Source organism: Juglans regia, chromosome 7, assembly GCF_001411555.2.
Source record: "Juglans regia cultivar Chandler chromosome 7, Walnut 2.0, whole genome shotgun sequence".
Taxonomy (NCBI): domain Eukaryota; kingdom Viridiplantae; phylum Streptophyta; class Magnoliopsida; order Fagales; family Juglandaceae; genus Juglans; species Juglans regia.
In genome coordinates, this window is record NC_049907.1 from 22915098 (window position 1) to 22929772 (window position 14675).

The 14675-nt window shown below is 40.0% G+C and overlaps 1 protein-coding gene across 2 annotated transcripts in view; it reads left to right on the forward strand.

Annotated features, from left to right (window-relative positions):
* The window catches only part of LOC108996671 (DNA topoisomerase 3-beta), a 56944-nt gene that overhangs the window by 17112 nt on the left and 25157 nt on the right, over window positions 1-14675 (forward strand). For both annotated transcript variants that reach the window (XM_018972689.2, XM_018972690.2), the window contains exons 6-8: window positions 10780-11023; window positions 12286-12448; window positions 12532-12651. In XM_018972689.2, coding sequence (XP_018828234.1) covers window positions 10780-11023; window positions 12286-12448; window positions 12532-12651 — 527 coding nt within the window. The remainder of the gene's footprint in view (window positions 1-10779; window positions 11024-12285; window positions 12449-12531; window positions 12652-14675) is intronic.

Consider the following 14675-nt stretch of genomic DNA (forward strand, 5'->3'; position numbering starts at 1 on the left):
CCTTTCTATTGAGCAGTATTATTCTGGTTTCTTGAACTTGTGGAGCGAATATTTGGGTATTATACATGCTAAGGTACCTAAGGAGGCGCTGTCCGCACTTCAGATAGTTCATGAGGAGTAGACGTGATCAATTTCTGATGAAATTAAGGCTAGAATATGATGCTACACGGGCTGGGTTATTAAACCAAAATCCAGTGCCTACCTTGGATGTTTGTCTTGGAGAGTTGATGCGGGAAGAACAGAGATTGGCTACTCAGGCAGGAATGGGACAAGAGAAGCTACATTTAGAGATGGTGAATGTCGCCTATGCAGCCCAAGGGAGAGGAAGAAGAAGACGAAAAGGTCAAATCTAGTGCTACAGTTGGAAAGAATTTGGCCATATTGCTACCAACTGCACAATGCCATATGGCTCCCTTGTCGGAGTTGAAGAAAAATTGTGTCATACCATTGGTGAAGGGATCCGCTGAAGTTGCACATAAAGGGTCACTAGAGGTGAAGGGACTTGATGTCATACCATTAGAGAGAACTAATGGAGTTGCTGAGGAGGTACGTGATTTGGATTTGACGTTGGTGCCTTGTGTAAAGGAATGCCTAGAGTCGGGAGTGCAGTTGGATACTGTCTGGAGATATTGTGGCTCCCCTGGTCTCTCTTCCTCCAATAGCATATTGGATTATGTCTAAAGTTAATGAGATTCAGCAGATCGTGAGAATTTCACATAGAGAATGTGAATACCAATTTAAAGAACTAATTACTGCGATCGAGGCAAGCCGCGCACTTGAAACCAAATCAAGTTTCAAGAAAAGCAGGGAGTTACAACATCTTTTTTCAGCAATCAATTACGGCGCTAAGGGTGGTAACTCAACTAGAGGGAAGAATAAAGAGAGGGCATTGTGAAGACTGGAAACAGGTGGTTGGGGTGGGGTTTTTGGAGAGAGTTTTAGTTCTACGGGAAGCAAGGGTTGGGGTCGGGCTTGGTGTATTTTGGGTTGTTTTTCACAGCCTTTTTGGGTTATTAGGGGTTTTCTATTATGGGCAAGGTGTTCTCTTGTATACATTCAGTGTACTGGGTTACTCATTTTGATATATATTATATATATAATATTTTTACTTATAAAAACAATTATTGCAAGAAACTGGGGCACATCATTAAAGAGTGTCCAATCCGTCCTCAAAATCGGCAAGCATAGGCCTTTCAAGCTGCTTTCTAAGCTACACCTACGACACAATCTTCACCAATTGTAGCTTCGATAGTCACTACAACAAGTACTAGTTAGGCTGTCCTCACTCTTGAGATGGTCCAGCAGATGATTATCTCAGCCTTTTTTGCATTTGGACTTCAAGGTTATGGTAAGACAACCTCATTTCCTTGGTTTGTTGACTTAGGAGCTTCCAATCACATGACTGGTCAGTCTGAATCATTGCTTAATGTTCGAAGTTATAATGGTCCTGAATACATTCAGATTGCAAATGGGAGTCACCTACCTATTAATGCAGTTGGTGATATTGGACCTTCCTTCCAAAACGTGTTTGTGTCTCCTGGGCTATCTGCTAATTTGATTTTAGTTGGACAACTAGTGGAGAATAACTGTAATATTTTCTTCTCTCGAGGTGGTTGTCTTGTGCAGGATCAGGTGTCGGGGAAGGTGATTGCGAAGGGGCCTAAAGTGGGGCAATTGTTTCCTCTGCAGTTTTCTATTCCTAGCACTTTATCTTTGGCTTGTAGTACTGTAAGCAATCAGAGTGACGTTTGGCACAAGCAATTAGGCCATCCCAATTCTTTGATTTTACATCTTTTGTTTAAGCATGGTTTTTTGGGCAATAAAGATCAGATTTCTACTCATAGCTTGTCTATTGATTGTACTTCTTGCAAACTTGGCAAAAGCAAAATTCTTCCTTTCCCTATGCATGGTAGTCACGCTACCAAATGTTTGGATGTTATCCATAGTGATGTTTGGGGTATTACACAAGTTGCCTTGTGTAGTCGAACGAGAGAGAATGAATTCATATTTTCATTTACATTCAACATCCTATACATACTACATACAAATGACCATTGTATACTCATGAACTATACTAATTACAACCATGTCCTCTAACACTCTCCCTCAAGCTGGGGCATATATATCATATAAACCTAGCTTGGAACAAATAAACTTTAACCGACTACAACACAATGGTTTGGTAAACATATCTGCAAGTTGATCAGCAGACTTCACAAAGGGTGTAGAAATGTCACCACTTAGTATCTTATCCCGAATGAAGTGACAATCAATCTCAATGTGTTTAGTCCTCTCATGGAATACAGGATTAGATGCAATATGCACTGCAGCTTGGTTATCACAAAATAACTCAAGAGGGACAGGAGCTGGAAACCCAATCTCTTGAAGAAAGTGTTGCAACCATGTCAGCTCACTAGTAGTGTGAGCCATTGCTCTGTATTCGGCTTCTGCACTAGACCGAGCTACTACTGTTTGCTTCTTACTCTTCCATGTAACCAAGTTACCTCCTACAAAGGTACAATATCCAGTAGTCGATCTTCTATCTGAAGGAGATCCAGCCCAATCAGCATCTGAAAAAGCTTCAATTCTAAGGTGTCCATTTGGTTTATACAATAGTCCAAGGCCAGGAGCTCGCTTAAGATAACGAAGAATATGGATTACAGCATCCCAATGTGAGACCCTGGGCGTTTGTAGAAATTGGCTCACTACACTCACTACATAAGAGATATCAGGTCTAGTGATAGTAAGATAATTCAATTTTCCAACAAGTCTTTGATACCGACTCAGATCTCCAAACAACTCACCTTCATCTTTCAAGAGTTTACGATTTAGGTCCATAGGAGTGTCAATAGGTCGTGCACCTAACATGCCAGTTTCTTCCAGAAGATCAAGTACATATTTTCTCTGAGATAGGTTAATACCTTTTTTAGATCTACCGACTTCAATTCCAAGAAAGTACCTAAGTTTGCCCAAGTCTTTTGTCTGAAATTGATCATGTAAAAATTGTTTTAGCCTAGCAATTCCAGTTGAGTCACTCCCAGTAATTACAATGTCATCAAAATATACAACCAACAAAATATGACCTGCATCACTGTGTAGGTGAAAGACCGAGTGGTCTGTTTGGCATCTATGAAGACCAAATGCTAATACAGCATCAGAGAACCTCCCAAACCATGCTCGAGGAGATTGTTTCAAACCATATAATGCCTTTTTAATTTGCACACAGTACCTCGATACTCCCCCTGAGCAACAAACCCAGGCGGTTGCTCCATATACACTTCCTCATTTAAGTCGCCATGGAGGAATGCATTTTTAACATCCAACTGAAATAAGGGCCAATCCAAGTTAGCAGCAAGAGAGATCAATACCCCGAATAGAAGAAATTTTGGCAACTGGGGAAAAAGTCTCATCATAATCAATGTCATAAGTTTGAGTGTAACCCTTAGCAACCAAGCGGGCTTTCAGACGTTCAACAGACCCATTAGAATGAAATTTGATTGTATATACCCATCTACAACCAACAAGGTGTTTACCAGGTGGTAGAGGAACAAGATCTCATGTCCCATTATGGTGAAGAGCATCCATTTCATTTTTCATAGCTGTCCTCCATTCCGAATCAGATAAATCATCATGAACTGTCTTAGGAACAGAAAGTTTTGAAAGTTGAGAAGTAAAACATGAAAAAGATGGGGATAAGGCATGACAAGAGACATATTGGGCAATCGGATGTTGAGTACACAAGAACGAGTACCTTTTCGGAGAGCAATAGGTGGAGAGTCTGAAGCACTAGGTAACTCAGGATCTGAAGATAGAGACAAGATTGGTGGAGGCATGGGAGTCGGGGGCCGCACATGACGCGAGTACACCTGTAAAGGAACAAGGGAAAAAATAGAGGAGGATTGGGTAAAAGTGGGTGAGTGTGCAGGAGAAAGGGTAAGAGTAGGTAATGGTAGAGGATCACACTCAACAACTGAAGATGTTGTCGAGAAATAGGGTATGGACTCAAAAAAGGTGACATCAGCACTAGTAAAGTAACGTCTAAGAGTAGGACTATAGCAGCGATATCCTTTTTGAGTCCGAGAATAACCAACAAAGAAACACTTGGTAGCACGTGGATCAAGCTTATCAAAGTCTGGGCCAAGGTTATGAACATAGCAAACACACCCAAAAATTTTGGGAGGGAGAGAAAAAGGTGGAGACAAAGGGAACAAGATGGAGAATGGGGAGGAACCATCGAGGACTGACGAAGGCATACGGTTAATAAGGTGACATGCAGTAAGAACACCATCACTCCAAAAACGTTTAGGAACATGCATGTGCAATAAAAGTGCTCTGGTTACATCTAACAAATGCCGATTTTTGCGTTCAGCCACCCCATTCTGTTGGGGTGTATAAGAGCATGAAGTTTGATGAACAATTCCTTTATTACTTAAGTAAGTATCAAAGGCACTAGATTTGTATTCTTTAGCATTGTCAGAACGCAAAACTTGAACTTTTTGTCTAAATTGAGTTTTAATTTCTTTCCGAAAGACTTTGAATGTGGAAAGAAGTTCAGATCGTGCCTTCATTAGAAACAACCATGTCATACGAGAATAGTCATCAACAAATGTAACAAAATACTGAAACTTGTTTGATACAATGTTGATTGGTCACCATATATCAGAGTGAACCAATTCAAAAGAACTAGATGCTCGATTATCAACTTGAGGTACAAAAGACACACGATGGTGTTTGCTAAGCTGACATGCTTCACAAGGAAAGGAAGATGCATTTTCAAGATTCCTAACTTGACGTTTCAAAAGAGTAAGAGATGGGTGTCCAAGGCGACAATGCCATTCAAAAGCAGATGATGAGGATGTGAGGGCTCGAGTGGGTGACTGTTTGACATCAAGATAATACAGACCACCAGCTTCATGCCCCGTACCAATCTTCTTCCCCGTCTTGAGATCCTGAAAGATACATACAGAGGGATAAAATGTCACAGAACATTGAAGAGTTTCAGTAATTTGACTAATGGACAACAAACTAAAGGGAAAACTAGGAGCATATAGAACAGATGACAAGGATATAGAATCGGTGAGCTTAGTGGATCCAATGCCTATAACTTTAGCAAGAGAACCATTAGCAAGAGTAACACTCTTTGGAGATGTCAAAGTACCTAATTTAGATAAGGAATAAGACAAACCGGTCAAATGTTCATTAGCTCCTGAATCGATGATCCATGGATCTTGAGTAGATGAGACAAGACAGGCGGACGCTGTACCTGAATGGGCATGAGTAGCTATGGAAGATGAAGTCGCTCGTGTGCGAGCCAAAAACTGATCATACTCATCCTTCGATATGCTAATCATCTCTGGAGTCGGGTCGGAACTCGTTGACGGTGATGTAGCATTTTGGCAAATAGCTTGATTAACGGATCCAGATGGTCTACCATGAAGATCCCAACAATAGTCCACCGAGTGGTTAGTGCGACTACAATGAGTGCACTTACGAGATTCACGACCTCGAGTGCGATTACCTCTGGCATCACGCCCCCCATGTGCACCTCTACCACTCCGGCCTCCACGCCCACCGGGAGCAACATAGGAGGCAGCTAAAGAGGATCTCTCATTACTCTGATCTGAAGAAAACTGAGATCCTTGTCCAGATAATGTGGCTCGCTGAAGTCGGGAGAACACATCAGGAAATGGAGGAAGTTGTGGACTTGCCAGAATTTGAGAACGCACTGACTCATACTCAGGTTTTAAGCCAACAAGAAACCGAACAACATTAAAATCTTCCCGTTGTTTTAGCATACTTGAAACATCAGAAGTGATAGGTTGATACATTCTGAGTTCTTCACATATGCTTATCACTTGAGAATAATATTCTTCTAGGCCCAAAGCACCATGTTCCAACCCAAAGAATTGCTGACACAACTCATAAATACGGGTTATGTTCCCAGCACCCGAATACATCTGTTTGAGATGCTTCCACACCTCTTGAGCGGTGTCAAAATGTATTAAGCTGGTGCAAATATTAGGCTCAATACTGGTCAACATTAGGGACAGTATTTGAGCATCTTCTTGCTCCCATTGAGCAAATGTAGAACTAGCTGAGTTAGGCATTGGATCAATCAAGTGAGTACGACTAGGACCCTTGCCTTTCAAAAACACTTCAACAGATTTTGACCACAACATATAGTTTTTTCCATTTAACTTCACCGAAGTCATAGGCATACTAATGTTTGGTGCAAGAGACATTGACTCAAATTTAATTGTCATGGAGAAAAGTATCACAACAATTCAACTTGGAGTCAAGAATACACACAAAATATGAAATATGGATGAAAAATTGGGATTAAAAATCCAAATTTCGGATCTGTATTGGTCAAAACAAGCCTGTACCGGCCGAAACAAGCAAGTATCGGTTCAAAATCGGCCTGTATCGGGTCTGAACCGGCCTGTATCGGGTTTGAACCGGCCTGTATCGGGTCTGAACCGCTCTGTTTCGGGTCTAAACCGGTATATACCGGGTTGTATCGGCCTGTATCGGGTGCGTTTCGGATATCTCTGGAACCGGCTTCAAAAACTAACCCTAAACTGGAATAGCTTATCCCGAATGAGGATAACTTATCCTAAACAGGAATAAGTTTACTGTATACATGTTACCAAACATACGTTATACTGGATAGAAATAAGATCTTACTCCGGATTAGGGGCATACGTAGTCGAGGACAGGATAGTAGAGACCTGCCACCAACCACTCCGAGACGTCACGTCGCCGGCGATAAACAGGGATTCCGGCAGCCGATGACGACGGGAGACACACCGGTGTGCACAAAAAACGCCGGCGGTCTTGATTCTGGTGTCCAGTACATGAGACGGCACCTGAGGTCACCGGAAAACCTTGAAACAGATACCGGCCACCAACGACAACGACGTCGCCGGCAATAACCACCACAGACAACGACGGTGATACCACTGCGCCGTCGCACAACCACCACTAACTCCGTCGCACAACCACAAGCACCACTAGCTCCGTCGCACAACTACCATTAACTGACTACACTTTTCTCTGATACCATGTAGTCGAACGAGAGAGAATGAATTCATATTTTCATTTACATTCAACATCCTATACATACTACATACAAATGACCATTGTATACTCATGAACTATACTAATTACAACCATGTCCTCTAACACCTTGCATGCCCATTATAAATATTTTCAACGTTCATTGATGATTATAACTGTTTTACTTGAGTGTATTTCCTCTGTTCTAAGGGAGAGGTGCTTCAGGTTTTTCAGACCTTTGTTGCTTACCTTGAGACCCAGTTTTCTACATGTCTTAAGGTTTTGAGGTCAGATGATGGTGTTGAGTATATTTCTCATGCTTTCCAAGCCTTTTTGCAGCAGAAAGGCATTATTTCTCAACATTCTTGCCCTTATACACCTCAACAGAACGGTATGGCTGAACATAAGAATCGCCATCTGTTAGATGTTGTTTGGACTTTGCTTTTAGAGTCCTCTGTTCCTCCTAAGTTTTGGGTGGAAGCTTTGTTCACTGTTGTCTATCTGATTAATCGTCTGCCATCTCATATTTTGGACTTTGAGTCACCATATTATTGTCTGTTTGGTTCACATTCTGGTTATCAAGCCTTGCATACATTTGGATGTGTGTGCTTTGTTCATCTACCTCATGAACATCACAAACTTGCTGCTCAATTTGTTCAATGTGCTTTCTTGGGATACAGTGTGCCTCAAAAAGGTTTTGTGTGCTTTGATGATGCAGCCGATCGCATTCTTATTTCTAGGAATGTGATCTTCTTTGAGAATCAATATTTCTTTCAAAGCCATGTTGTTTCTAGTTTTGATCTGCAGTATTTCTTAGGTCTTGAAGTGAAATCTACTCCAGTCGGTACTTTCTTACATTAGCACAATTATGCTCAGGAGTTGATTGCATTGGTAGGTCTTTAGGAAGGGAATTCTATGCAAACTCCCATGGTGGTGAATGTGAAGCATCATAAGGATGAGGGCGAGCTTTTACCCGATCCTTCTCTTTATTGACAATTGGTCGGCAGCCTGAACTATTTGACAATCACTAGGCCTGACATTTATTTTGCACTTCAGCAGGTTAGTCAGTTTATGCAGACTCCCCGTCTTCCACTTGGTCACTGTCTGTCGCATTGTCCGGTACCTAAGGGGTACTTCTAATTGCGGTCTTTATTTTCCTACTGCATCACCAATTCAATTGGTGGCTTATAGTGATGCTGATTGGGCCGACTGTGTGAATAATCGTTGTTTAGTTACTGGTTGGTGCATGTTTCTTAGCAATGCACTTATGTCGTGGAAAAGTAAGAAAACAAACTCGGGTCTCCAAGTCTTCCACCGAGTTCGAGTGTCATGTCATGTCTTCTGCTTGCTCTAAGATTGTTTGGCTTCGTGAGTTGTTGGGAGAACTTGGTTTCTCTTAGAATGAGCCTACTCCTCTTCATGCCGAGTGTGGTGTAGAAGGGTTGGGGAAAGGAGGGATATCGAGCGACTGTGAAAAAGGGAAGGGTAAGAAAGGGAATGCATCAAAACGCACCATTTGGTGCTTTTTTTTTTATCTTTTCGGCTAGCTGGGTTTTTGAATTTTATGGGTTTGGGCTTGCCATGACAAAATTAGAGTGGAGAAAGTATTGATCACCTTTTGATTCATTGCAAGTTGGCTAGAGGGTTATGGGTGTTGATCTTTATTTTTATTTTTATGTTTATTCTTATTCTTATATTCGAGTGGGCTCCCCAATGGTTGGTGTAGTTGTTGGCAAAGCCCTTGGGAAGTCGCAATCATACTAAAGTTTGGTGGATGGTTCTTTTGTGCTTAATGTGGTGTATTTGATAGAAGTGCAATACTATTAACATTTGATGATGGCAAGAAGATGGTGTTAGGGTTAAAAGCCATTATAGGCCTCGTTTGTTTTCGTAGATGAGATACTTATTAAAAAAAAAAAGGTTTCACAGATGAGATGAGATGAGATGAGTTGAGATAAAAATTGAAAATTAAATAAAATATTGTTAGAATGTATATTTTTAATATTATTTTTGTTTTGGGATTTGAAAAAGTTAAATAGTTTATTTTATTTTGTATGAAAATTTGAGAAAGTTGTAATGATTAGATGAGATGAGTTGATTTGAGAAGTTTTCTGAAAACAAACGAGGCCATAATCTACTCCCTTCATAGTTGGATGGTTGTCCACAACAGCTTTTGATTTGCTAGTTTTGGAATGTTGAGTTGCCAATTCAACTAAAACCAATTGGTGTTAGAGAATGTACACTCAAGTCTTTTATGGTATTCCACGTCAAACCCAGTATGCTTGTTTCTAGAATGGTCACAAAGAGCGCTGTTGTGGACACATTCCAACAATCCCTCCTTCATGATGATGCTCCCGTAATTCGAACCCATCACTTTTGGCTTTGATACCACTTGTCGAACCATTGAGTTGCGAGACACTTAAAAATTAATTTGTGTTTGGTAGTAGACACTCAAGTCTTATGGCATTTGACATCGCATTCTGCAGGCCTGTTTTTAGAGTGGTCGCAGGAAGCAATATTGTGGACACATCCTAACTAGTTTTCTAGGTTTTATAGACTTCTGTTTTTGTGCTGTTACTATTTACTCGGGTGTGTTCTCTTGTCTACTTGTGTAGATGGGTTGCGTTGCACCACCCCCTCCATTATCAATGAAATTGACCGACTTTATCAAGGAAAAAATCATAGGATAGAAAAGGTCTCAAAATATCAACTTTAACCTTTTGAGACATAGAATTTGGTTGAGGGAGGGAGATAGAAACTCTAAATTTTTTCACCAGTTAGCTAATTCAAATCGGAGGAATAATTTCATTGAAGCATTAGTCATCAATAACTCCTCCTATTCAAGCTAGACAAAAGTAAGTGAACATATTGTACAATATTATAATTGTCTTTAATTTGAATAATTCAGTTGGTATCCCAATTGGATAGCCTTAGTTTTGATGCCATTGTAGAGGAGGAAGTTAGATGGATGGAATGACGGTTCAAGCAAAGTGAGATATTTGATGTTTTGCAAGCTCTAAAGTGGTGAGAAAACTCCAGGTCCAGATACTTCGCTAACGCTTTTTTTCTAGATGTGTCTGGGGTAATCTAGATAGGTGGATGGAGCGAAGTTTCAAGGAAAGTGATATATTTGATGTCTTGCAAGCTCTAAATGGTGAATGAACATTTTCCATGGATTCTACCTTTGGAAGAGGTTTGACAAAGCCTTAATGCCACTTTTATTGCATTCACTCCTTAAGGGGATGAGAGAGCATTTTCGAACCATTAGACTTGTGGGAGGTGTTTACAAGATTGTTTCTAAAGTCCTGGCTAATAGATGAAAGCGGCACTGTGAATTTAAATGTAGGAACTCCTTAAGCCAAATATGGTGCTATCCTTATCCAACGGTAGGGAATGGAACCACTATAGCAGTTATGTATGAACTCTGTAAGCTAAAGATAGAGTGCTATTCTTATTCAAAGATCGGGAATGGAATCATTATAGCAGTTTGTTTGATCCACTAACCAAAATCGGAATATTATGAATAGTTAAAGACCAAAATGCTTATCTAAACAAAATAAAAGTTAACTGAATGATAACAAGACTCTAACAAGCATGGCAACTTGGATGATAACTCTTTTGGCCTCTTGTATGTCGGGAGGTTTTGATCTGTCATACATGATGTTCCCTAATAAATTCCATTTGATACTCCTAAAACATAATGTTAATCGTTTTTTGCAGTTATTGAGTGCACTGGTTTTCATGCAAGGGATGCTAGCAGAAGGGTTTATCGTGCACGGTTTTCTTCTGTTATAGGCAAAGACCTTATGAAGGCTATGGACAACCTCGTTGAACCCAACAGAGATGAGGCACTGGCAGTGGATGCTCGGCAAGAGATAGATTTGAAAGTTGGAGTTGCCTTTACACGATTTCAAACCACTTATTTCCAGGGAAAATATGGGAATCTTGATTCTAGAGTCATCTCGTAGGTTCTTCTTCTCTCACATCCTTTTTCGTAGTTTATGTATCTAATGTCATATATTATCTATGTCCTTTTGCACTATTGTTCTGTTTTGATGTATGTGAATGTCAAGTAAACTCTCATTCTACCTCCTCCGGCGAACTGTATTCTTCAGAATAAAGTTCAAAATGCAAGTAAAATGTATACTTATCAAAAAGGAATGTTAGTAAAATATTCAAATTCCAGATATGACCAGAAATTCTAACATGAGCATAGAATCGGATAACTACTTATAAAAAAGAAAAGGAGAAAAAAACATAGAATGGATGAACTAAAAGCAGGGTAGAGAAAATATCAGTCTTAGTGATGGGTTCTGGATTCCTTTTGCTTTAGTAACTGCCAAAGGATAAGATAGACATGACAAAACCAAGTTAATTGGACAAATGTAGGCACACAGCGGCTTTCAGTTGTACCCCGTCTAAGTGGATTCAATATTACTTTTCAAATATATATATATATATATTTGTACGTATTTTATAAAGTGCAGTTTTTGTATGTATTTTATAAAGTGCAGTTTTTTTCTGAGTCAGAGTCTTATATATATATATATATATATTAATGTGTTTAAAATAAATATTTTAATCAGACAAAATGTTTTCTCCCCCTTTCTTGAACATCATCCCTGCATCTTCTATTGGATATAATTTCTTTTAACTTCTGAATCAGAGGCACCGTGAGGATGCTATGTTCTTTTGCTTTCATAACCGAGTAATTTATAGCCTCACGCTGGATGGACGTATCCGTTGTGCTTTTATACTTTTTATAGTATTTGCATTGATATGTATTCTTAGTGGTTTACAATTATTCTCATGAACATTTTTTCTTTCAGAATCAGTTTAGCTTATGGCTTTCACTTAAAAGTTGGTTTGTGCCTCTACTTGCAAGTATGTGACCATGGTTTTCTGCAAATAGATTAATTGCCTTGGGATTGTGGATTACATTCCCTTTTTATCAACTTTATGTATTATGTTAATGTTGCCGTATTGTGTTAATGTTGCCCTGAGTTTTTTAATTGTGTTACATTAGTTATTCCCTTAGCTGTAGCTCAGTTGGCACAAGGGTGAACTGGGGTTAAGTGGATCCAAGGTTCTTGATTTTCTAACAGTGAATATGAAACCACATTTATTTTAAATATTTTCCAAGGTGCTGTGTAGCTAAATTTCATTTTTAGATATCTGTTCTGATTTCTATTGGAGTGAATAATGCTTATGAATTGCTTGTTTCAGCTACGGACCATGTCAAACTCCCACCCTAGGGTTTTGTGTACAGCGCTATTTGCAAATAACTACTTTTAAGCCAGAAAAGTTTTGGGCTTTGCGACCTTACATAATGCAAGATGGATATGAACTTCAGCTAGAATGGGAGCGTAACAAGTTGTTCGACGTAGATGTGAGGCCGTATTTGCTTTATCTTTGCGGTACTCTTTCTTAACTTTTCAATGATAATGTGTTTCATACTGCTCCATATTTCAGGTCACTATTATGTTTCAAAAGTTGGTAATGGAAGATGGAATTTTAGAAGTTACTGAAATATCAGAAAAACAGGAAAGCAAAAGTCGTCCTTCTGGTCTTAATACGGTGAATCTTCTGAAGGTCAGAAACATTTGCGGATTGACTTGTCTTTTTTATTAATTGAATACCATATTGAGTCGAAATACATTTTACACTGTAATATGGCTATGGGATGTGAGCTTCACCAGCTAGATATGTTCTTAGCCAGTGTCAACTGTGAGAAACATACTGGCTTCTTCAAGAGTTCAAGAGCATTGAATAAAGGCTATCGGTTATCACCTTGGGTTTTGATGTAATAATGGTGATTCTTAGAATGATGGTTGCAATTGCTATGGGTGGCTATCTGTCTGGGTTTGAGGTTGGCATAGGTAATTGTGGGTCTATGATGATTTCTAATATGCTGTTTCCGGATGCTGCTACTGTTTTTTGATGTTGTATCTGAAAATTAAGCTAGAACATGTGGCTGTTCTATTTTGTTCCTGTGGGAGAGTTTGATGGGATTGAGGGGTTGGCTGGAGTTTTGGGATGTAAGTTAGGAGTTTGCACACCACATATTTTTCTATGCCTTTGGGTTCTTCTTTTAGGGCTCTTGTGATGTGGATAACTGACATTGAAAAGATTGAGAGAGAGAAAAAAAACAATACCATTGAGAATATGGAAAGAGGACTCCTCACGGGTTGGAAAAAGAAAAGTTGTACTTTTCAAAATGGAGGTGGATTGCCCTTATCAAAATTATTTTACCTAGCTGTCCTACAAACTTCCTCGTTGGTATATTTCCAATATACTTGTTTTTAATAAGTAAGTCAATTTTATTAAAAGTGCAGGGGGTAGGGCTATCGAGAACGTCGTGATAGTCTCCACGAAGCTTCCTACATCCCTGGGAGTACAGATCTGCAGTGTTCTCTCTCTATCTTTATCGAAACTCTTTACGTCGTGTTACACAGATCTGCACCGACAAAGCTTCCTGCATGGCTGGGAGTACAGATCTGCATCGAAGCTCTCTCACGCTCGGACTCCTGCATCACTGAACCTGCACAAGTTGCAATGTACTTTCATTGGAAGGTTTTGAGTGCTGCTCCAGTGGTTTGCTGTTCTAGTGAAATGAGTGCACAGATGGCTATTTCCGGTGATGATTACCAGATATAGTTCTCTATTTCACTCGGTTTGTTTATCGACCATTATGGGTCAGTTTGTGCGCTTTTGGGTGGAATTGAAGGCTTTCGAGTTTTCACCAGAGGCATGGAGGTCCTCAATTAAAATGCTGGAGAAGAGCATAAGGGCCTGGAGGTCTGTCATTTTGGGTTGTAGTGGTATAGGGTGGCTGGTGGATACGGTGGAAGCAATGTTTCAGGCGGCGAGACAATCAGAATTCATAAAACACGAGCGAAGGGAGCAAAGCCTTTGTGGCTCAACGATGCTTCAACGTAAATGGTAGGTTTTTAATTGTAACTGAATAGAGTGGAGGAGGTCGGCAGGGGGTTCTAGTCATTTCGGAGGGGTATGAAGGCCTGGGTTGGGAGAAATTTATTGTCGAGTTACACAAATTCGCTGCTCTATTTTTTCCCATTTGTGGAGATGGGTCATTGGGGAAAAGCCAAAAATTCATCTGCTCATGGGAACAACAATATGGAGTAGAAGCAAAAAGATCCAAGCACAACCACAGTTGCGAGTCTTTCAAATGCAGAAGCTCTGAATACGGGTCATGCTTTGGTGACTCAGTTTGATAATAGGGGCAATAAGGGAAACTATGAAAAGGGTATGCAGCCTACAGATCGCGCATGGACATAATCCAAGTCAAACGGTGTTTGACTCCTCTGAATCTTACAAAACAAGGGATGGTTATGGTCTTCCCATTGGCATGCACAGTACATTGAAAGAGATGCAAAACCAGCTTGCCGAGTTGAAGGCAGCGGTTGCTATGTTATCAGCGAAACTTGATGGATTGTGGGTGTTAAAAGGTGGAAATGGGGTTGTAAAGCCCAATAAGGGGGAGCCGAATCACAAGTCATTTACACAAAAGAGCTGGCTGGGCATGCTAAGTGAAGGGTCGAATCCTATAAAATTGGATAAAGGAAAAAAAAAAGTTGGGTTTGGCCCAAGAGAGT